Raw genomic sequence first — 23597 nt, 5'->3', positions numbered from 1 at the left:
TCTTGGCTTTATTCAGTCCTCAAGGCTTGTATTGCATACACTTTCTATGCCTTTTGAAATAGCTTGTCCTCACACCCTTCTATCTTAGGGGAAAGAGAAAGTATCTATTTTCATCACCACCCTCATTCAAGTCTCCCAGCTACCAAGGCCAAGGTTTGGAGCAACAGCCTAAAACACCAGCTGGAAGGCTGGGCACTAAGCACAGGCAACACACAGGGTAAAGAGCATGTCTTCTTTGTAAGGCACAAGTACTCGAGCTGTTCCCTGGCTGTGTCCCTGGCAGGGAGAAGAGGGAGGATGTGTTCATGGGGGTGTACAGTATGCCTTACCCTGCTGTACCCGGCAGGGTTGAGCAGAAAACGCTTTGTCCCAGTGCAGCAATCTGTGAACACTGTTAACCAGCAGGTGTGTGTCTGTGTGTGTGTGTGTGTATGTGTGGGAGGAGCGAATGATAAGAAGGAAGGGACTCTTGGAAGGTGACTAAGGGCTCCAGCTGGAGCTCTCCAGAGTCTCCCGGACACACTGAGATCAAGTCTTGTCAAGGTGAAATCTTCACCATTGGGCAGGGGGCAAGTACAAACAGCTGTTAACAGGAACCACAGTTTGTACATGAAAGAGTATTTATTGAAAACATGGTTACTGACAGGAAGCTCCTGGCTGCTCTCTGGTTACAATCTTGGCTCACAACTGGAAGCGTTACATACTTTTTACTTCCCCTCAATTTTATTTTTCCCCAAGGTTCCATCCTAAGATAGGTAGATCTTATATAAATATATATACATGTCTGTATAAGTATGGCCTATAGTAATGAAAATATATAGTACACTCTTCATTGGGTAGTACCTACCATGCCAGGCCACCAATACTGAATGCCAATGTGCTAACGTATGTCCAGGGAGAGAGGCTGTGTGTGTGGTTTACAAGTGCTTCAGCACCAGGGAAGCCCCACTGGCACAGGTGTGGCCTCAGCTGGCCTCAGCCAGCTCCCTGAAATCATGGCCAATGGCAGAAACCATAGCGCTAAGAAGGAAAGGCAAACTTCCTGGGGTCTGGAAGGCCAAAGGAAAGCAAACTGGAGGGGGCTACAATTCAGGTTAGGTGGGAGATTTCTCTCTGAGGAAGGAAAAGGTATTAATGTAGGGGGAGAGGGGTAGAATCTAGTGACCTAACCACAGTCTAGGCCCAGGCCTCAGCTGGGTTTTCCCTGCAGCGTTCCTGGAGACTTAAGAGGGCAGGACTTGGCCTGGAGGTCTTTGACTTGCCAGGATGAGACTGAGCGCTTGTAGGGAAAAATTTCCATCTGCTCTGGTATCTGTATGGGCCATAGAGATCTGGTGGCTCTAAAGACCAGAGATGTTAGAGCCAACCTCAGAAGCAGCAACATCTTGGCACCATATGAAGCTGGAGTGAGCCCTCATCAAAAAAGACAAAAGCAAAGGCCCCAGGCCTGTACTCAGATCTGAGATACAGGCAGTCACTCCAAGGCTCTCAACACGCCCAGCATACCTGTCCTCTGCAGGCAGCCTTTCTTGGGCCAGCTCTTGCTTACGTGGGGATTCAGCTGATCAGAGAGCAGGTTCAGGAGGAAAAGGTGAGTGGCTGTTGTTAAATCCATTTCAAGAAGCAATTTCTTGGACTGGAAGGCAAGGGCATCTGCTGTTTGTTCCTCGTGGCCCAATCCCAGGCTTCATGGTGATGGAGTGGGCAGAGCACCCTGCCTTCATGACTCTTAGTAGACAGGGACCAAGAGGAAACTCTGGGTGGTCCGAGGTGGGTTTGAGAAATGGCTGGCATTTACTGGCCACCAAAATCACTACAGATTCTGTACAAGCAAAAGACAAGGCACCAGACTTTAAGCGTTTCTCCTGGGCCCAAAATCCCTTCTCCTGGGTACCGTCGTTTCTGGCTCCAGGCTCAGCCATAGTGATAGACAAAGTCATAGCTGCTGGGCTCCTTGGGGATGGGGGGTGGGGCTTCGGGAATCTGGATGTTCTCCAGGTCCAGGAGCCGCAGCTTCATCTCCATGCTCAGCAGGGTGTCCAGGTCACTCTTGGTCAGCTCGCTGGACATGTCCTTCCCCAGAAGGGCACTGAGGCCATCAATCCAGATGCAGTACTGTGGGGAGCAAGTTGCAAAATGTCACATCGTGACCCCCGGTCAGCAGGAGATCCTGCCAAGGTCTCTATTCTGATGGGGCTCACAACAGTTCCTTTTGGAACTAATCAGTATAGGCAAAACTGATTTGGAATGATAGCAAAGATAAATTGGGAGGTGATCCTTCACTTTCTCAAGATATCTGGTTTTTATAAGGGGTTTTATATTACAACTCCTTAAAATAATATGAAATAGAACCTAAAAATGCAATGAATGAATACAGCAAAATGAGATCTGAGTACTGGGGCATCATCTACCTGAAGTTACCCCAAAATCAGAAGCGAGAAAAGGGAAATATGTATTAGGTGAAAAGAAGCAAGACACAAACAGGAGTCATTGCAGGATCTCAATTTTGTTTCCCCTGCCACCAAAAAAAAAGTAAATTAAAATCAATCAAGTCAATACATATTAAAGAGTAAATACTAAAGAAATGGAACTGGTGGGTCTCATGCTAAGAGAGGGTAACCAGGAAGCCTTCTGATCCCACTGCTCCCTAACTCTTTCTGCTTCCTCTGCTGCCATTTTCCTTTTTCCACACCGTTGCTTGCCTGGTTCCCCACTTGCTTGTTCTTCATTTCCTCCCAATAAAATTCCACTAGCAGCAGCTCAGGCCCTGCCCAGGTGTCTCCTCTTTCATAAGCCCTATTTCTAGTTCCCAGTGATGGCTCTCAGAGCTCACCAGGCACTAGGGTCTCAAATGCAACCACTCATTTAATATCTAGTATCTTCCAGTGCTGGAGATGGAACTACAGGGCCCTTGTCAGAAGGACCAGTTCCATCTGGCTTCAAAGTCCACACTGGATCCACTACAACATGTGACCAGAAGCCCCTGGGAGGAAGGATCTGTCAAGTTCTCTTGGGTAGTTGACCACAGAGAAACTGAAAAGGGGAGAATTTTCCTAGTCCGAAGTAAATGAGTCATTCCTAGTTGACCTTGTCTTTGTAATGACAACCTACGGCTGCTGCTGAAGAGTAATGTGGAGAGCCCAGCTCACGGATAAACAATCCAGAGTGTGACAGATCCTTGGCATTCTACAGCCTTCATGATACACTGCAGCCACCCACCGCAGGGGACGTTCCTGATCTGTTCATTCCTGGCACCAACGAAAGAGTTACAGAAATGGCTCTGTTGTCCAAGGTAACACCACACTGCTCACCTCATATTTATTAGGTGCAATGAAGTTTAAGGTCTCATCAGGGTCATACAGGATGGAGAAGGCCAATTCCAACACCTCCTGAAGGAGAAACGGTTTAAATTAGAGCGATGGAACAGCCTGGGGTCTGCACATCAAGATCTGGGCCAAAGTCCTAGTGACTCGGCATCATCACCAAACATGTTGATTCAAATGAATGTCATCAATGCTCCTAGGCAGCCACAAGTGTGGCTGGAGATTAGGCCCAGCATAAATCAACCTTAACTTACCCACTCCCTGCCCAAGTCACATCAAAGATGTTGTGATATTTTTAAGATTGGAAAAAAGTCATTTTCAACACTCAGAACCCTGGAAGGTCACAATCCATGACTGTAAGTTATCCTAAAAGTTTTTAATTACCAAGATGACTAACAACTTCTATCATGATGTATTTGGCATAGGAATATCTTAACAATTAAAAAACAAAACAAAACATACACACACATGGTAAATTGGTCACTGTTGCATGATACCAGGGAACTAACTCGTTATTTTGAAAGTAAGTACATAAAAGAAGAATCAGCATTTATTCTCATTTTCTATATAAACTGTACCACTGGGAAACCAATAGTAGATAAGGGCAAGTTTCGTGGTTCAGCTCATAAATGAAAAGCAATGACTGCATCAAAATATCATGAGTTTGCAAACCTTAGTTGACTAATGGAATGAGGCACTGAGCTTCAACAGTCTGCTAATATCACAAAAGGAGAGACCACCAGACATTATGTGCCTCTTGATAGAACATAATACCACTGATGACATTGGCCAGAAAAAAAGTTAAACCTGAACTGGATCAAACCTCTAGATCCCTCTGCCGATTTACAGATCTGGGACAGAGGAACAAGTTAAACTGTACCATGGGGAAACAATCAGCAAAATTCAGATGCTAGGAAACTACCAAACAAGCAATCTGATTCTTCAACTAATAAACTGCAAAGGAAAAGATGGTGGGGGGCGGGGGGAACTTAGGAATTAAGAAACTTAAAAGACCAGTCTTAGATTCTGGTTTAAACAAGATGGGGGTGTGTGTGTGTGTATGCATATAAACATTTATATATCTGTAGAGAAATTACGACATTTATGAGACAATTGGTAGAAAGTCATCAGTGGAGTATTTGATCTGAAATAACTACTTTCATTTCCTGTTATGTGTGCTAATGGACTGGTGGTAATGTTATATACTATATGATGTACACTAAATATTTACAGATGAAACAGTGTGATACTTGGGACTTTCTTCAAAGTGATAAAGGAGAGAAACAAGTGGATGGGCAGAATTGGCCATGGTTGCTGAGTCTGGGTGATGCATATACAGAGGTTCCATCTATTTTTGTGTAGGTTCAAAATTCTTAATAAAACATTCAGGAATAGAGAGGGGAAGACGGTAAGAATGCACCTGGAAATAAACACCACCAATGGCACTCTCCAAGTATCATTGGGCTAGCTACTCAAACTGGCCTCTCCACTCACCTTGTTCTGTTTCAGAGCACTTTTCTCTTTCATGTGGGGACAATCTTTCCCAGTGACAATGGCCTTAATGTCTGCAACAGGAACTGATAAATGATGGGAATTAGTCTCTGGAAGTTCATGCTGCAAGCTGGTCAGTGCCTGCATCAGTGCTGGAATGGAGGTACGGGGGCAGATGCACAGGAAGCCTCAGCCCCAAACTCCAAGGGCTGCTGTATGAGCTCAGTGAGGGTGGTGGGGAGGGTGGCCTTGTACCGTTCCCTCCTTCTTGTGTAGACCATGGCCCAGTGAGGCTGTGTCAAAGCTAACTGAGGTTCACTTCAGGGCTCTTAGATTTATATCCCCAAGGAATGGGACCTTGGTGACTCCCCTCTCCTCCCCTTCACAATAATGGCAGTGATGATGCTATCATTGCCAACAGCAGTGGCAGCTGCTAACAGTTATGCTGACTACCGGCCAACCACTCTTCTAAGTGCTTTGCATACATTACTCATGCAGTCCTCTTAGGAGGAAAGTGTGGCTATTATTCCCACTTTACAGGAGAAGAAACCAAGGCACAGGGGAGAACTAACTTGCAATTAATTATGATTCAAGTTAATTAGGAGCAAAGCCAGGATTTGAATGTGGGCAGTCTGGCTTCATAGCTTCTCCTCTTAACTGCTGCCTTTCTACTTAGTCATGTACCACCCTTTACACAACACATTCACACCTGTGAACTCATTATTTCTCCAAACCACCCCACCGAGTAGGCCAGGTAGACGCGATCACTGACAGATAAGGAAACAGGTCCAGAAAGGTGACAGGTACAAGCCCAGATGATCAGCTAGAAACAGCCCGGACTAGAACTCCTGTCTCCTGACAAGTCCAGTGACCATGACACATCAACAGAGAAGTGAACCTACTTTTCTCTTGCAGGGATTCAAATGTCACCTCCCCTTGTGGGTTGTCATCCAAGTCACCATAGTGAAGGACCTTGTGGTTCAGTGCCAACCGGCAGTACCAGAACCGTTCTGGAACACAAGGGAAACCAAACAGGTGAGCAACGACAGTACTGGGAAAGGCCTGGGCACAAAAGGGGCCATCCAGGCAGGCTCTTTCTGGCAGCAAGGATTGCCCTGTCTCCTCTCACCTTGCCTTCGGCGGTTCCCAATCTTTCGGAAGCTGCTGCCCTCACAGAGCCGGTTCAGGCGCTGTTGCTTGATCAGCTCAAGGATCTCGGGCTGGATCTTCTCCCTCAGCTCCCTGGGGCAGACACACACTGGAGTGAGCGGAAGGTCATGGGGACAGTGGAGCTCTGGAAGGAAAGCAGAGCTGGCAGCCACCTCCCCCGCCAGCCTCCCCTGAGATGGAGCTTACACAATTGGTGGGGACTGGAAGTCATCCTGACTCATCCTCTCAGACTGGCGCAGTCGTAGAATCTCAGAGTAACTCAGGCTACGCAGTTTGCTCTTGAACTGATCCAAAGAGTTGGGTTTGGATGGCAAAGCTCGAGTGATTTGCTCTCGGACGACTTGCATAACCTAAGAGGAGAAGAACCCAGCCAACTCACATCATTATTCTTGAGAAATGGACAGGCCTATTATGGAGCACCAAGGCTCTTTCCTACCCCAGAGTCTTGAGCAGGGCAGGCACTACAGACATCTGCTGGGTGAAATAGGTATACCTTCATCTAAGAATGAATAACCATCTAAGGTTATTCAGGTCACATGACTGACACCGATAGATGCTTTATTTCCCATATATTTCAATTGGTCAATGGTGTGGGGAAATGAGCATGGATTTTTGTAGTCAGAAAGAAATGGGTTCGCATCTTGACTCTGTCCCTTCAGCAAGTCACTTAACATCCTTAGGTGTGATCTACTCATCTCTAAACCAAGAGAAAGGAAGACACATCTCCTGATAGGTGTTGTCATAAAGAATATGAGATACCAGCTGGTTGCAGTAGCTCATGCCTATAGTCCCAGCACTTTGGGAGGCAGAGGCAGGCAGATCACCTGAGGTCAGGAGTTTGAGACCAGCCTGGCCAACATGTTGAAACCCCGTCTCTACTAAAAATACAAAAATTAGTCAAGTGTGGTGGCTCGTGCCTGTAGTCCCAGCTACTCAGGAGGCTGAGGTAGGAGGATCACTTGAACCTTGGAGGTGGAGATTGCAGTGAGCCAAGATAGTGCCACTGCACTCCAGCCTGGGTGACAAGAGTGAAACTAGGTCTTGGGAAAAAAAAAAAAAAAGAATATGAAACACCACATAAAAGGCAGACACAGTGCCTGGCACGCTGTGGTGATTTTTAAAAATGCACTGGTCCCCTTAAAACAACTGTTAAAGAAAACAACAGGATACCACACTGCATGTGCCGTATGATCTCGGTAATGAAGGAAAAACCCATGGGCAAAAAAAAGACTAGAGGAAAACAAAAATGTTTGTCACTGAATGGTGTAAATACAGGTAATTTTTTATTCTTTATACTTTCCACATTTTTTATAATGAGATGATCAACTTCAAAACACTCAACCCCTAAATGATCAGCTTTTGAGGGCCTGGCACAACAGTGCTCTGCATAGAGTGGGAACTGAAAGCACCGAGGGATAACAATCGATTAAGTACCCAGGGTGTCCACTCTTCTCTCTGCTAACATTCCCAGTTCACAAAACTACAGCAGTGCCTGCAGAGTAAGCACTCAATAAACCAGTGAGTCTTCTGTGCTTATCCTCCTGACCTCTATGGAGGACCGGAGGGACAGGTGCTAACTTCAATTGACAAATGAGGGCCTAAGGCACCAAGTGGAAGACAAGCTCAAGATCACAGAGGGAGCAACAACCAGATGGGGCTGAGCTCTCCAATGCCTCAGTCTTGTGACTCAGCTCTGCAGACCAAGCTGCTTTTCCAGCTCAGGGACTCTCCAGGTGCCAGCCAGCTGTCAGAGGCTGTCGTGTGATGGTCTCCTCCCGTGGGCCTCAGAGCAGCCTGGAGACACTGACCTTGTTGAAGTCCTCTGCTGTTGCCCTCATCTCCTTCCAGGTCTTGTTCAACAGCTGGATGCAGATTCCAAAGAGCTCTTCAAAGGCTCGGTCATGGGTAAAGAACATCGGGTGGTAGTCGTTGCGTCCTTCATTTGCTGTGGAAGTGAAAAAACAGGGAGAAGATGAAGCCTCTGTCCACAAGGGCCTGGGAGCTCATGTCCGGAAACTTTGCACCAAAGTCCTGAGGAACAACAGCAGACCAAGGAGCGCAGCTAATGGGGAGTGTGGGATGGGCGTTTCTCACTTCCTTAGCTTTCTTCTCCAGGGTGCATTTTCTTGCCCTCCCTCTACCCTGTTACAGACTCAGCCAGCCCTTACCTACAGGCTTGGGGTAGCTTTGGAATATGATTCAAATTGCCAGCTCAAACAGAGCAACAACCATGATTCCCATAAACAAGGATAAGATGGAAATTATCAGCTGATGCAGTGATTTAAAACAAAAAAAACAAAATTAAAAACCCACCTAAGGTTGTCTAGTCCCACTGACAATTTTTTTTTTTTTTTTTTTAGATAGAGTCTCACTCTGTCACCCAGGCCGGAATGCAGTAGCACGACTATGCTCACTATAGCCTTGACCTCCTGACACAAGCGATCCTCCTGCCTCAGTTTCCCGAGTAGTTGGGACTAGAGGCATGCACTACCAGCTGGCTAATTTTTTGATTTTTTTTTTTTTTTTTTTTTTAGAGACAGGCGTCTCACTATGTTGCCCAGGCTGGTTTTGGACTCCTGGGCTCAAGTGATCCTCCTGTCTCAGCCTCCCAGAGTGCTGAGATTATAGGTGTGAACCACCACGCCCGGCCCCACTGACATTTAACTGTTTATAATAATTTCCAGTCTCACTGAGCTCTTGATGACAAGGAATGGCTGAAGAAGAGGGAGCTGCAGAGACTTACGTAGTTCCCCAACCTGTAGGATTTCACAGAGCATTTTGGTGAGCTCAATGGCACTGCGGCCAAAGGGGCATTCATGTTTGTCTTCCCGGCTGCTGTTCTCCAAGACAATCTGTCAGGAGAGGAGAAAGGGAGGATTAGGGAGATGAGGGAGGAAGGCAGGAGATGTGGCACCAGGACTGAGGCCAGCTCCCCTGCCTTTACCCGGATGTAGGTGTCCTGGTGGACTTTAGCCAAGTACAGCATGTTGTCCAAGGCCAGCATTCCAGGAGGAGTCTGGGTAAAGTCCATGGCTGGATTGATGTGGTTCTAGAGAAATAAAGACACACAATTTGAGATGTAGTAGTCTCCCTGTGTGCAGGGACCTGAGGGGATGCCCTCTCACCTCTCCTCTTGATGCTGCTACCATTCAGCACCCACCTCTGTCCTAGCTCTTTTCACAGCCATCACCACCACTGAACTGTGAGCTCTTGAGTGCTGGATGGTAGCCGCCTCACCATGCATCCCAGAACCTACTTCGCATGATGCTGCCCACCGAGTAGGTATGCAAGAAATACTTCTTTCAGTTAACTCCATCCTCAAGCCCTTACTCTATCACAAAATATTCACACTAGCTTTGCAAAGAACCTAGCAGTTTGGGTAGGAGGACAGGTCCCCTCTCTACCCACTCTAGCTGACCCCAACCTCCCTACAGATGGATTCGTTTCACAGGGCCAAACTTTGCACATAAACTCACAGACTCACCATCAACAAAGCAAAGCAAACATTAAAGTCCCACCAGCTTCCTAACTGTCATCTATTCCAGGGTCACCATGGGGTTGCTTGTCAGGGCTCTGGCTGGGTGGCACCATTGACTTCCCATCAAGGGGGAGGGCCTACAACCGTCTATGCTCTGAGGTACTTACAGTAAATCCCAGCATTTTGTAGTCCTTGGTGTACATGGCTTTGCGTTTTTCCGTCCCACTCCCAGGGACATTGCTAGGATCAGACTCTGCGTCAAATGCAATCCTCCTCAGTTCAAATATGATGTCTCTTTGAGCCTGTGAGGTGAAACAGACAGTCAGCAGGTAAATCAGCTAACCAGGGGAGCAAGGAAAAAAACAGTGGGTCAGGCTTTTCCGGGTCAAACTCTGGCCCCAATCAGTCCCTTAGGAGGCATCACCTCTACCACAGCAGGACAGAAATGGGCTTGGCTCATGGTACAGATCATGCTAGATTTTCTAGGGCAGATGCAAACTACTTCTGCAGACAAAGACCAAGCACAGTGCCTGGCACACAGACTAAGGCTGGACTGCACCACAGCCATGAGAAAACAGCTGCCCCACTTAGCACCTACCTGGTCATTGGGGTCCATCTTGGTCATCATCCTTTCTTCCAGAAGGTTAAAGGTTAGGACTTGAAGGACATACAGCTGATGGGCCATCTCAGTTTTGATGGGGCGGTTCCCTCGGATCACATGCTAGAAAAAGCACAGGCAGGGAGCAGGGGACTGAACTGATCTCTTTTAATGAAGGGTCACATCCATGCTAAGGAAAAGGAATGAATGCTGGGAAGGGAACAGAACTTTCCTCCAACACACAAGGACTTCATATTCTAGAAGGCGATAGGAGCATGAACGGGCTTGGTTCAGGCAGAGATGACTCACTGCAGGCCTGAAAGGCACCATCCCTTCCTCTGCATTCCCCTGGGCAGGGGAAGTAGAGTGAAGGCAGGGGCTATACCCAACCACACCAGAAATGGGGGAGGCTATGATACAGAACATTGGCGGCTGGACCTTCCTCCAATCAGGCACTTCACAGGCCTACTAAATGCAAAACAGTAGATGGTGTGCATGGAGGCAGAGTTGTTTTTCCCTTAGAAAAATAAAATGTTTTGGATGGCTTCACTAAGCAAAGAGGCTTTGGGAAAGGCCATTTTCTTTCAGTGATACTGAGATAGCTACACAAAGGAGGAACAGTTCACTCTCCCACCAGCTCCCTCCCACGGCCCTCTCTCCTTCCTTCCTTTTGCTTGTCCTCTCCGCTCTCCTATCACTCTGTCCCTGCTCCCTGTGCCGCCCACACCATGTCCCTCTCCCTCCTGACTCTCCCTCCCCACTGTCTCTGTGCCCCCACGTTCCCCTAAGGGTCCATCACCTCCTCCTTTGTCCCTCTGATGCCCACCCCCGACTTTAGGTCCCCTGGTCCTATCTCATGTTCTGTCTCTGTCTTTCTTTCCCATGCTGTGTCTCCCTCTGTCTGTCCTGGCTGATCAACCCTTGATTATGTTCCTGTCTCTCACTATCCTGTTCTCACTCCCACAATATCGTGCTTCCCTTCTTGCTCCCTTGTATTTCTCACTCCTCCTGTCTCACCCACCATCATGAATCCTGTCCCTCTTGGTTCTTTCTTGCCGAAATGAGACTCTCCCCCATTTCCCACATGTACCACCACGATGTCCTTCAATTTCCCTACTCAGTAGCCCTGTCTTTAGGGCTGTGCTGTCCAGTATAGCAGCCACTAGCCATATGCGGCTATTTGCATTTAAATCAGTTAAAACAAATTTAAGTTGAAAATTTGGTTCCTTAGTTGCACCAGCCACATTTTAAGTGCTCAGTAGTCACCGTGGCTGCGGCTACAGCGATGCAGATATGGAATACTTCCATTAACAGAGTTCTACTGAATAGCAATGCTCTGGAGCACTCTGACTTTAGGCAGGTATCTGACTCAGTATCTTTTTAAAGCTCCCTCTAACTTTGGATCAGCTCTCCCTAGAGTTTGCTCTGACTCTAGATCAATCTCTTTAGACCTGTGAGGTCCAGTTTGGTAGCCACCAGGCCCATGAAATGTGGTTAGGCCAAACTGAGAGGTGCTGTGAGTGTAAATGCATACCAGATCTTGAAGCCTTAGTAGGAAAAAAGAAAATGTAAAATGTCTTATTAGTAATATTTCACATTTATTACTTGTTGAAATGGTAACGTTTTGGATATCATGGGTTCAAAAAAATATATTATTGAACTGAATTTCCCTATTCCTTTTTCATGCTGCTACTAAAACGTTTAAAATCATGTGCATGGTTTGGGTTCTGTGTCCACTGGATGGTCCTGCTCTAGACCTCTTCCCCTACTGTGACTCCAGTGGTCTCTCCTTTTTCTAGCTGTTTCTCTAGATCTACACTTCCTAATACAGCAGCCATGAGCCACATATGGATATTTAAATTAAAATGAAATTAAAATTACAAATTAGGTCCTCAGTCACAACAGACTTATTTAAAGTACCACACATGACTAGTGGCCACCATTGTGGACAGCACTTCCATAGCATGTGCTAACATGCTGGAGTTAGGCCTCTGCCTGCATCCCTCCCTCCCTCTGACTCGGTGACCATGTCCTGTCCTCTAGCTCCCGCCCTGTCACAGTCATGCCCTCTGTCTCTTAAGCGCGAGATCTCTCTTCTTAGCTAAGTCTCACTGTTTCTTTCATCTCCCCAGCCTTACTCTCTTGTTCTCTGCTCTGTGCCCCCTGCCCCGTAACTTCCCTTCCTTCCCACTCCCCCCCGTTTCTCTTATGGCCAGGGGTTCTTCACTGCCATCGCCACTTCTTTTCCCCTCCATACCTCTTCCTTTGCCTCACTCTGAAGCTTTTCTTCTCTACTGTTCCCTCTATCTCCCTGTCTATCCTATTCCTCTCTCTTCACTTTTCTCCCTAATTTATAAAACAGCTTTGAATAGAGGTGGAAATCATTCTCTTTAATCCTCTTTCTCAAACTTAAGAAACATCAGGGCAGGAAGGTAATTAATTATCCTAGCATCAGTGGCTTAAAGAAGTACAGCTCCAGTTTGATGAGTGACAGTTTGAGGTTTTACCTGAAGTCTCACTTGACTGTCAAGTATCTCAGTGTCTTAGTTCTCTGGCTTGACTCAGTGAAGTCTCTGGACTGCAGTGACCATGCATTAGACCATGCATTAGCCATTTCCTGCCAGGCCACTTAAGTCCTGAGTCCTGAAGCTGAACTGCCTTCTATAGTGAAATCTTTACTTGTTCACAAGGTTTGTCCAGAAATGAGTTGAACTTCTAACACAATTAAATTTTAAGTCTCAAATATAATTAAATTTCCCTCAGAAGGGCACTCTCATCCCCACACATGCAGAAGAGGGTGACCAGGACAGCTGCTGAGGAGTGTAGACAGGAATGTGTGGGAACCTGTGTACTCCTGTGGGCTTGGGGCCCCTCCTGCCAGGTTGGTAGCTGGGTGTGACCAGGGAAGCAGCCAGCAGGGAGAAGCTGGTTCTGCAAGGTGAAGTCTGGCAGACTCTGCATGTTTAGAGCAGCTGACTGCTCAGCTTCACAAGTGCTCAGAGCTTACTTCTTCAATCCTGTCACCTCTGCATCCTGTTCTGCCAATACGAGCAGAGTGCTTACTGAGTGCCAGACACCCTGCTAGGCGTGGTATGTACATTACCTCACTTAGTCCTCATATCCAGATGAGCAAACTGAAGTCCAGAGAAGTTATGTGAAATGCTCAAGATCAAAGATTGAAAAATGGCAGACTCCAAAGTCCATGTTTAGCTTAAGTCTTACACTTGACTTCTAATTTTTCATTTTATTCCCTTCACTGTGGTCTCCCAGGTTTCCCTTGTTTCTGACAATTGATAAAGTTGCCTACTTGTTTTTTGAGACGGAGTTTCGCTCTTGTTGCCCAGGCTAGAGTGCAACGGCCCCATCTCGGCTCACTGCAACCTCCACCTCCCGGGTTCAAGCGATTCTCCTGCCTTAGCCTCCTGAGTAGCTGGGATTACAGGCACCTGCCACCACGCCCAGCTAATTTTTGTATTTTTAGTAGAGACCAGGTTTCACCATGTTGGTCAGGCTGGTCTTGAACTCCTGACCTCAGGCAATCCACCCGCCTCGGCCTCCCAAAGTGCTGGGATTACAGGTGTGAACCACTGCACCTGACCAAAGTTGCCTCCTTTTAATTCAGATCCTTGGCTCTCCTCCTCCACTCCCACCGGCCTCACCTCCCAACATCGGCCCTACTCCACCCTACAGGTGGTAACAGGGATTTACACTTCTTTCCAGCTCCCCCTGCCAACTCCTGCTCTGCTCTCCTCCCTCAGGCACCCCTTAGCAAATACATGTCTTTCATGTGCTCTTTCTAAAATGCAAATCTGGTCTGGTTATTTCACCAGCTTAATTATATGCCCTCAGCTGTCCTTAGGAATGAGACTAACCTTTCCTGATCTGGTCCTCGCTACCTCTCTAGCCTCCTCACCCACTTGCTCCTTGCTCTGTGCCTAATCACACCCTCCTTCTGGGTTCTGGCTACCCTCTGGCTGAAATTCCTGTTATTCTCGGTCTGCCTACTCATCCTCCAAGGCTCACCTGAAGACATTCCTCTAAAAGTTTCCGGAAACACTCTTCTTCAAGGCAGAACTCACTGCTCCTCCTCCATCCTTTCCTAGACCACAAACCGGGATCACACCGCACTATGATCACTAGTCTTTCCTACCGGGCCAGAAGGTCTTTGAGAGCAAATACACTTGCTTACTTAGTCCTGTCAGTGCCATACACAATTCAGGTTTTTTTTTTTTTTTTTGGGACGGACTCTGGCTCTGTCGCCGTGGCTGGAGTGCAGTGGCCGGATCAGCTCACTGCAAGCTCCGCCTCCCGGGTTTACGCCATTCTCCTGCCTCAGCCTCCCGAGTAGCTGGGACTATAGGCGCCCGCCACCTTGCCCGGCTAGTTTTTTGCATTTTTTAGTAGAGACGGGGTTTCACCGTGTTAGCCAGGATGGTCTCGATCTCCTGACCTCGTGATCCGCCCGTCTCGGCCTCCCAAAGTGCTGGGATTACAGGCTTGAGGCACCGCGCCCGGCCACAATTCAGGTTTTTAATCAGTGTCAGCTGGATGAGTTATTGTCCCTGTTTGTGCCTTTTTTAACATATTCCCTCTGGATAAAAATTCTGGAGTTGCAGGACAACAAACAGTAGAGCTGGCCTTGGTCCCTCTCTGGAGTCATTGCAATTGCTGGTGAGATGGCCGCCTAGAGGCAACTCTGCTCACAGAGGATCACAGGAAAAAGCTCTACGGTTCGAGAGGTATTTACTTATTGATAAGGTTCCTCTGTGTGTCCTCCTCACTCATTAATAATTTCAATAATAATATAATAACAATAACAGTAATAATTGCGATTAATAGTAACAAAATAGTAGCAAAATACACCGTGTTCCGGGAACTCACATTCAGGATTATAGACCGGAGATGCTTCTGTGCAAATGCATTGGCCATATCCTATGGAGGAAAATAAGCAAATATAAGGCAGGGTGGCAGGCACACACCTGTGACTACTTCGAGAGGAAGGTGATGTCGTAATTCTGAGCCTTTTTGGCTTTCTTAAATTCTTTTCCTCCCAAATGAAAAGTGGGTGAATGAATGACAATCCACTGACCATCAAATGTATTTCACACTCTGAAACATTCCCTATTTCTGTAAGTGCAAATTAATTCAAATAGGATTTCCCTTCCTAATGGCACAATCAACTGCACTGTCTTCAAAGAGAGATGTGGACTGCTTGAAGATGAGACACTTGTGTCACAAGGACATTGCACGTGGACACACAGCAGCGTGATGGTTTCCAAGCCACATGCATCATGCCAGGCAGACTCCACCGCTAAGGCTAGAAGGAACTCTAGTGAAGCACTGACTCCAAACTTTGGAAGAGCTTTGGTCCAGCAACCCCCTCCCACCCTACAGCAGACGGCTGGGGCCTGGACACTCTACAACAGTAAGTAGTCTAGGATTCAGTTCTAACTGGCTTAGAGAACAATAGGTCCGGTGTTTTGGGTAATTTTTTATAACAGGCTCACTTTTTTATAATATTTGATCCAGATTTTGATAGTGCTTTATTTATTTAGCACCCACCCACCCCGGAAATCAAGTACCCTACATAAATGAATCTTCCAGGGAGCAAAGCTTTAAGGGTTCTCTCAGAACCATTATTTTAACCATTCTTATGCAAATCTTTTAAAGATATATTATATATATATCTCTCTCTTTACTTCTGAAGTGACTACAGTGATAATTTAATCATTGCTAAGGAGTCAGCTTCATCAAAAAGAACATCAGTGATTATTCTGTATTGTGTTTGTGACACTGTGATACCCTGAGGAGCTATTGAGATGTGAAGCTATTTTCCCATAAACAAAATGGTCCCAGATTACAATGCCTTTAATTTTTCTGGCAGCTTTTCATAATTCTTGTCTCCTCCTTCCAGTGTCTACCATCACTTCTTCCTAATGTTAATTACTATGACTTCATTTTCTAAACTGCTGCTTTCATTTAATTTTATAGAGAATCCTAAATCAGTGGGCCTGAGGGAGCTGTCACACCTCTCCTATGGAGTAGTATCTGTGAGCTCTGTGTCATTTTTCTCAGAGCTTAAAGGCCCCTCTCTCACACTTCTGGATTTCTAGCCATATTCCAAATGGCTGATGCTGCCAGGAACATTAAATTAATTTTACTTTGCATTCACTGAATACATACTGGCTAGCAGAGGAGGACAGTGGCCTAGAAACTTCTTTGGTAACTATAGGAAGTCGACTGAGATTAAATCTTGCTGTGGACAACTCACAAAGTGGGTAATTGACAGTGGTCTGTAGCTAGAATATAAAGGTCTTAGACCAAAAGCTTCTCTGTGGTGTCAGGGGGAGGCATTTATCCCCTTTCATCTCCTCGCAAAGCTGACCTCTCTAAAGCTCCCTATAACGAAGAAATGAGCATCCAAATTCCCTTTTGTCGATTGTCTAAACCTTTTCAGATTCCTACGGTCTAGTAAGAGTCCAAAAAGGGCATAGATACCTTTTCTCTTCCACTAAAGCAAGTAAGAAGGTGACGCATCCATGGTATTGTCTAGATCAAAGTCACAAGCTGTTTCTGAGTCTGGTCTTCCCTAGTTGAACCACAGACCCATGCAAAGGCAAGTTATAAAGGAAGGCTGGGGCCACACTCCCTGGGGCAGGTACCCCCTTAATCCTTTCTGTGACTCTAATCTGCAGTACTTCCCTAAGTGTCCTGACAAAGGAGATTCACAGCACACAACCTTTCCCTGGGTCTTGGCATGCCCTGAACATCTAGATCACACTATGAGCTTCTTGCCCAGCTTTGACTTCCCCACCTGGAAAAGCCGGGGCCCTTTCCACATGGCAGTGCTACTTACAGTGACAGGCAGGTCTAGAGGATTAAGGTGCTTGTCCTGCCGGCAGAAAGCAAAAGCACAGAGAGAAGCAGACAGAATGAGCTTTCAGCTTACATTCAAACAAGGACCGGGAAGGCAGATTAACAGAGCCAAGCCATCCAAGAAAGACAAGGACAGACAGAACCACAGATGCTTCTGGTCTTCCCTCTAGAATCTACCAAGAGCTAGGTACATACATGATCCCACTTGGATTTCATCTTACTGAGCCCATGAGATTGTCAGAAAACGAAAATGTCTTACTTTTAACACCACTTAGGCTTTTCTCAGGCTTTTCTCAGCGAAATCTAGAATGTTAGTGTTGGCAGGGCTGTCAGAGATCATTTAAACTGGCCCCTTCATTTTACAGAAAGAGAAACCGAGACCCAAAGAGGTTACAAACACTTGCCCAGCCAGCAGCAGGGAGAATACTTGGTCCCAGGCCCCTTGACTCCTAGGTCAGTGCTTGTTCCACCACCCAGCTGATTCTTAGTTTCCTCATTTGTGAAACAGGGATCTTGTTTTTCCTCAGACATCCTTGTGAGGTAAACAAGGCAGACGTTGTTGCTCCCATATGACAGGTGAGGAAACTAAGGTTCACAGAGGCAGAGCTATCTACATAATGTCACAGTCAATGAACAGGGGAAGGAAGATGTTTAGAATCTGCATCCAGAGAACCTTTAAACATAAAACTTAGTGCAAAGTCCCATTCATATTGGACCCCTTTACCCACAGGGTCTCCTCTTCCTTATTCTTGATCCTGTAACCCAAGACTTGGCAAACTATGGCCATATTAGGCTTGTTGCCTGTTTTTGTAAATAAGATTTTATTGGAAGACAGCCATACCCATTCATTTACCTACTGGCTGAGGCTGCTTTTGACTACAATGGCAAGGTTGAGTATGGCCCATAAAGTCAAACATATTTATTCTCTGGCCCTTTAGAGGAAAAAGTTTGAAGGGCCCTGCTCTCATCTAAGACCCAGCTGGTTTCCCCTCATAGTTCTTCCCTGGGTCTTCCTTAGCAAAGCCACCCTGCTGGGCTCCAGACCAGATGGCTAGGAAGAAGGACTCTTGGGAAAATGGCTGGATTTGTGCTTTCTGCACAGCAAAGAGTACATGGGGTGAGAATTCTCTCAGAAAAGCCCAGATGAAAAATATGAAAAGGCAGCCACAGACCTGTCTCTTGTCCTCAGGAGCCTTCAGAAAGAGTGCATTAATCAGTGCAATGGCATAGGTCTGAATCTCCTGGTTGGAGCTGTGTCAATGGAGAAAGAAGGCAGAGGGAGATTAGAAGACTGAACAGCAAGATGATGCTTAGAGATGGTTTAAAACAATCACTCACAGATTATAAGCAAAGTGATCATGCTCTTGACCCAGCAATTTCACTAATAGGAATTTATCCTAAGACAGTAATCAGAGAGCTGTGCAAGATTTACTGATAAGGCGTTTCATTAAAGTACTACTTAAAAAACAATGGGAAGTAATCCAAATGATCACATTAGCTAACTGTTTATACATATGAGAATCTTAAGTAGTTATTAAAAGTCATGTTTTAAGGTCAAGATTCTCAACCTGGGATTCAGGGATGGGCTTAGAGTGTTTGTGAACCCCAGGAATGATACAGAAATTGTTCTATGCAGTTTGCTAACTAAGTGGTATTTTTTTCCAAACTGGTGAGAGTACATACTTGTTACCAGATTTTCAAAGGTGTCTAGGTTTCAAAAAAGACTCAGAACTACCCTTTTAGAAAAATCTTTGACATGGAGAAATGTTCAAGATATATTATTCAGCTAAAAAAAATCAAGGTCCACATAGTATATATAATGAGATCCCGATTTTGTTAAAAATACTGAAGGGACATTCAATTTAATGTTTAACAGTGGGTATGTCTGGAGGTGAAATAATGGGCAAATAATTTACTTTTTGGGTTTTTCTGTATTTTTAAAGTCTTTGACTATAAACTTCTTTTATTATGAACAAACAAAATAACTACAATCATTCTCTGGAATCTTACAATCCTGGTACTTGACATCTCCACCTGCCATGTCTTGGGTGCATTCTGTGGCTGTCTTTCCAGAGGGTCTGACAGGCTTCCTGGTTAGTCACATGGTACCCAGGGAGTCTAACAGAGGGCACTAAGTGTTCCTCAGCCCAAATATAAGTTCTGGTGACAGCTGTGGGCTGAAAGTATTCATGATTGGCCCCTATGAAACGCCATGTTCCCCTATCATCCCTCGGGAGGCAACTGGGGCCACTTGAATTCAGAGACAAAAAAAACAGCGAGGTAGATGTGAGGTTACAGGAAGATCAGAATTCTCTATCTGGAGTTTATAATGTCCCTCTCACCTTAATCAACCTTGGTGGCTCACTGGGTATGAAAGCTGAGGCTAGACCAGGCATGGTGGCTCACACCTGTAGTCCCAGCTACTCAGGAGGCTGGGGTGGGAGGACTGCTTGAGCCCAACAGTTTGAGACCAGTCTGGACAACACGGTAAGACCTTGTCTCTACAAAAATGAAAAAAAAAAAAAAACTAGCCAGGTGTGATGGAGTGTGCCTGTGATTCCAGCTACTTGGGAGGCTGAGATGGGGAGGATCGCCTGAGCCTGCAGTGAGTTATGATCATGCCACTGTGCTCCAGCCTGGGTGACAGAGTGAGAGCCTGTCTCAAAAAAGAAAAGCAAAGAAAGTTGAGGCTGAAAATTCCTTAAAAGTGACAAGGAGAGGCCGGGCGCAGTGGCTCAAGCCTGTAATCCCAGCACTTTGGGAGGCCGAGACGGGCAGATCATGAGGTCAGGCGATCGAGACCACCCTGGCTAACACAGTGAAATCCCGTCTCTACTAAAAATACAAAAAAAAATTAGCCGGGCGAGGTGGCGGGCGCCTGTAGTCCCAGCTACTCAGGAGGCTGAGGCAGGAGAATGGCGTGAACCCGGGAGGCAGAGCTTGCAGTGAGCTGAGATCCGACCACTGCACTCCAGCCTGGGTGACAGAGCGAGACTCTGTCTCAAAAAAAAAAAAAAAGTGATAAGGAGAAATCAGAGTTGCAAAGAAATAATTGTGCTTTCTGTTTACTTGGATTAGTGGGGAGAAGCAAGTTGGGAGCATAGCTGAGCGAAGACAGGGCCACTATAAACTCCCAAATCTGGAAGCTATGACTTCCCCTTGAACTGGTGGGGGATTCTGGTAACATTCTGACAATGTCCAAAAAGACAGAAGTGAGCAACAGTCAGAAGAGAATCAACAGGAGTGCCACCGCTGTTTTGCAAAGTCCAGCTTCCTTACATGGTGTAGGTTGGTTGGAAGTGAAGTAAAAACAACGGAGATGGGAGAAACATTACTCCAATGGGTTCATTGGTCATATGGTCTCATTATCTGGCGAAATGTTTTAGGATGTGATAAGAGTCCTAACACACAAAGGAAAAAAGTCCCTGAATTTACTGAATACCTAACCCATACTGGCCACTATGCTGGACCTTTTACAAATCTCCTTTGATCTTCACAGGGTGAGAGGTGAAGATGATTAACTTATTCTAGAGATGAAGAAACTGAGGCCAGAAGAGACTAGGTTACTTGCTGATGGCAGTGACCCAGTATGCACAAGAGCCTGGATTTGAACTGATACTCCAAACTCACGCCCTGTGTGATACTTCTTACAAATCACCCACAGCGCATCATCAGTTCAGTAAGCATTCATTCAACAAGTACTAATTGAGCCTCTACTTAAATCAAAACAGGGGATACAACGATTGGTCTGTTTCCAGGGGGCTCTATGTTCAAAATGGGCAACAGATAATAAAAATCCAGTATTTTATCCAATTATCATAGGTACAAACAGAGACTATTGGGCCCATGTGGGAGAAAGCATGTAACTTTGCCTGGTACCAGGGTAGTATGGGAAGACTGGGAAAATCTTCATTTTAACCTAAGGGGCAGAGAGAGTTACAGAGGATGTTAGGCAGGAGCATGACATGATCAGGTCTGAATGATGGGAGAAATTCTGGCAGGAGTGTGGAAGAGGTGATGAATGAATGTAGAAGCCAATCAGCAGCTTGGAATATAAGCAAAGCAGAGTAGGATTGGAAGACTTAAAATAAGAGGAGAGAAGAAGACATACAAGTGAAGGGAGGGAGGTGTAGGGTCTTTTACTCACACCTGGAGGTGTGAGATGAGCTGTCCCACGGTGATTTCCTCGGCTATCTTCTGATACAGGCTCTGGCTGTTCAAGACCATGCTCTCCAGAATGGCCAGGGACCTCTGAAGGATTGACACATCCACCATGGGCTGGCTCACATACCCTGCAATCTAGACCCAGAGATGGTACATCAATTGAGAAGCTCAGGGCCCAAGAAAGATAGAAGATAAGCATCTGATGCTAGCCCTTGAAGCTCTCTCTGCTTCACATTTGGGCAGCTGTTGCTAGGTGGATAGTGGTATCTGGTTTATAGCTACCCTGGCCAATGTGCCAGGGATTCCCTTGGCATGGATACCTTAATCTCAGATTATAGTATCCACTTAATCGTGATTCTTCAGAATCTAAAAGCTTAATTCTTTTTATCAAAATAAGGGTTCCAGCTTGAGAAAGTGGTATACAAAAGCAGAGAATTTTACTGATACTGGGATCTCATTTTATCTCCATGTACCTCCACTGACACACATTCTCCCTAAACACACTTAGACTTCTGAGAGGTAGAAAGGACCTTGAAGCCTTTTCCTCTAATCCTTCTTCTCAGTCCTCATTATAATATCCTTGACACATGGTCATTTCACTTGTGTCCAGTGTCGGGGAGTCCCAATGTCCTAAGCCAATGATAGGTGAAGCTCTAGGGCAGCAGATAGAATATTATTCATTGGTTTTAGTTCAGTTTTCTGAATTGACACTGCTCCTTTGTGTAAAAGAAAGGAGGGTAAAACCAGAAGTCACCCCTCTTACCCACTGAGCTTAGTCTGACAATCCAAACAGGCTACCTTGCAGATTTGTAAATAGAAGGCAGAATTACAAATGAAATGTACTTCTTTTTTTTTTTTTTATACAAAGAGAAGAGAGAGCTCAGAAAGTCAGTCGGTCAAAAGACTCAGGGCTAGTACTGGTTGACTGGCTGGCTTTATCCCCAGTCTCACTGACGATCTAATTCTACTCTGATCATATTTAGTTCTGACGGTTCAGTTCCATCTCAGTGCAGGCCCTGAGAGTATAACAAAATGCAAATCCTTCAGAAGCCACAGAAGACCAGAGCTTGAGGATGAAAAATCTGGCCCCGGGGGATATAAAGCTGGTCTCACCAGAATGGCGATATTGCCTGTATCTCCCCTTAAGCCCTGTGAACTGGCAGCTGAGGGAGGAAAGAAAGACAGAATATTGGAGGCCTCACCTGCTTAATAAAGGTGATTGAAACCATGTCCCAGGAGACAATGCCATGGTCCATGAGCTCTAGGAAGGCAGTCAGGGTGAATGCCAGCATTTCACTGTAGCTGAGACACGTGCAACACACACACAAAATAGACAAGGATTCAGATTGGGAAACACAGGTGTGAGGGCAGCCACAAAAAAGATGAATTTTAATGTGAACACCCCAGGGAAAATCAGTCGATGCAACTGTAACTGTAAGTGCCTGTGTGCACACCTAGCCAGATGTAGAGCAGATTCAGCCCAGGTATCTATCGCTGCAAAAAAAAAAAAAAAAAAGAAAAGAAAAAAAGTGCTGCTGGGTAATTAGATCTTCTATCTCCATAAGCTTCATCCCAGAGACACAGAATCCCTTATCTATTTCCCAAGACCAAAGAAGACATTGGACCTTTGTCAAACTCCAACACCTGTCGGGGGAACCTAAGGAAGTGTACATGCCATGTTAACCTTTGGGCCAAGAGGCAGTAGAGTGCAAGAGATGGGTTCAGTTCCTGTCCACCTTACTAACCAAGCAAATTTTATCTTTTCAAAATTCAATTTCTTCCTCTGTAAAATCAAATTAGTCTCACAGCGTTAACCTCGCAGGGTTGTAGAGAGGGCAAGATGATGATGTATGCAAAGCTCTTATTCTAGTGCTGGTAGAGAATAAGGATTAAAATGTTTTCTCTTCTCCTTATACATTTAATCCTTTATATATCTGTACAGTGCTCTAGAATTAACAGATGATATTCCTATTTACAAAGCATGTTCAGACGCATTCTCATTAACAATACTTCTCACAATAATACTGCAAGGTATTATCCTCAGGCTAAAGAGAGAGAAACTAAGGCCAGTCTAACCCTGCACTCTCGGGAGACTGTAGAACTATGTCAGTGCTGATGACAGCTGAAGGCTTCAGGACTTCAGTACACCTGGAAGATCCAATATGTAAAACAAATATCTCTGATTAGTTACTCGATTTGGCTGAAAATTTCAATAGTTGATCTATGGGCTGAGAAGATTTCTGATTCCCTCTTCGGCAGGTTAGGCTCCAAGCACCAGTTTACTGACTGCTGCTCATAAGGCACAGCTGCCCACCACATGCATGTCAACTCTGAGGTATGATGAAGATGCTTGTGGGTATCACAAAGTTCTGGTCTCTTCCTCCCTGTGCAAAAGTGTGGCAGGGTGATGGTGAATGGGTAGGTTGAAACCTGTGGTAAACACGAAGGAAGGCCTCTGTGTGTGTGTGTGTGTGTGTGTGTGTGTGTGTGTGTGTGT

At 45.8% G+C, this 23597-nt stretch overlaps 1 protein-coding gene across 2 annotated transcripts in view; it reads right to left on the bottom strand.

The window, feature by feature from the left end:
• Positions 1-602: 602 nt before the first annotated feature.
• Positions 603-23597, bottom strand: part of ELMO2 (engulfment and cell motility 2) — a 41559-nt gene continuing 18564 nt past the window's right edge. For both annotated transcript variants that reach the window (XM_011983759.1, XM_011983758.1), the window contains exons 7-21: positions 22303-22402; positions 21084-21235; positions 18109-18187; positions 14942-14992; positions 10061-10183; positions 9630-9764; positions 8929-9033; positions 8728-8836; positions 7793-7929; positions 6171-6334; positions 5944-6056; positions 5717-5824; positions 4818-4900; positions 3312-3389; positions 603-2115 (exon numbers count right to left, since the gene is read on the bottom strand). In XM_011983759.1, coding sequence (XP_011839149.1) covers positions 1915-2115; positions 3312-3389; positions 4818-4900; positions 5717-5824; positions 5944-6056; positions 6171-6334; positions 7793-7929; positions 8728-8836; positions 8929-9033; positions 9630-9764; positions 10061-10183; positions 14942-14992; positions 18109-18187; positions 21084-21235; positions 22303-22402 — 1738 coding nt within the window. In that variant the 3' untranslated portion in view covers positions 603-1914. The remainder of the gene's footprint in view (positions 2116-3311; positions 3390-4817; positions 4901-5716; positions 5825-5943; positions 6057-6170; positions 6335-7792; positions 7930-8727; positions 8837-8928; positions 9034-9629; positions 9765-10060; positions 10184-14941; positions 14993-18108; positions 18188-21083; positions 21236-22302; positions 22403-23597) is intronic.

Source organism: Mandrillus leucophaeus, unplaced genomic scaffold (genome assembly GCF_000951045.1).
Source record: "Mandrillus leucophaeus isolate KB7577 unplaced genomic scaffold, Mleu.le_1.0 Scaffold255, whole genome shotgun sequence".
NCBI classification, from domain to species: Eukaryota; Metazoa; Chordata; class Mammalia; order Primates; family Cercopithecidae; genus Mandrillus; species Mandrillus leucophaeus.
The sequence above is the reverse complement of the archived record's forward strand: the minus strand, read 5'-3'. Positions and strand labels throughout refer to the sequence as shown.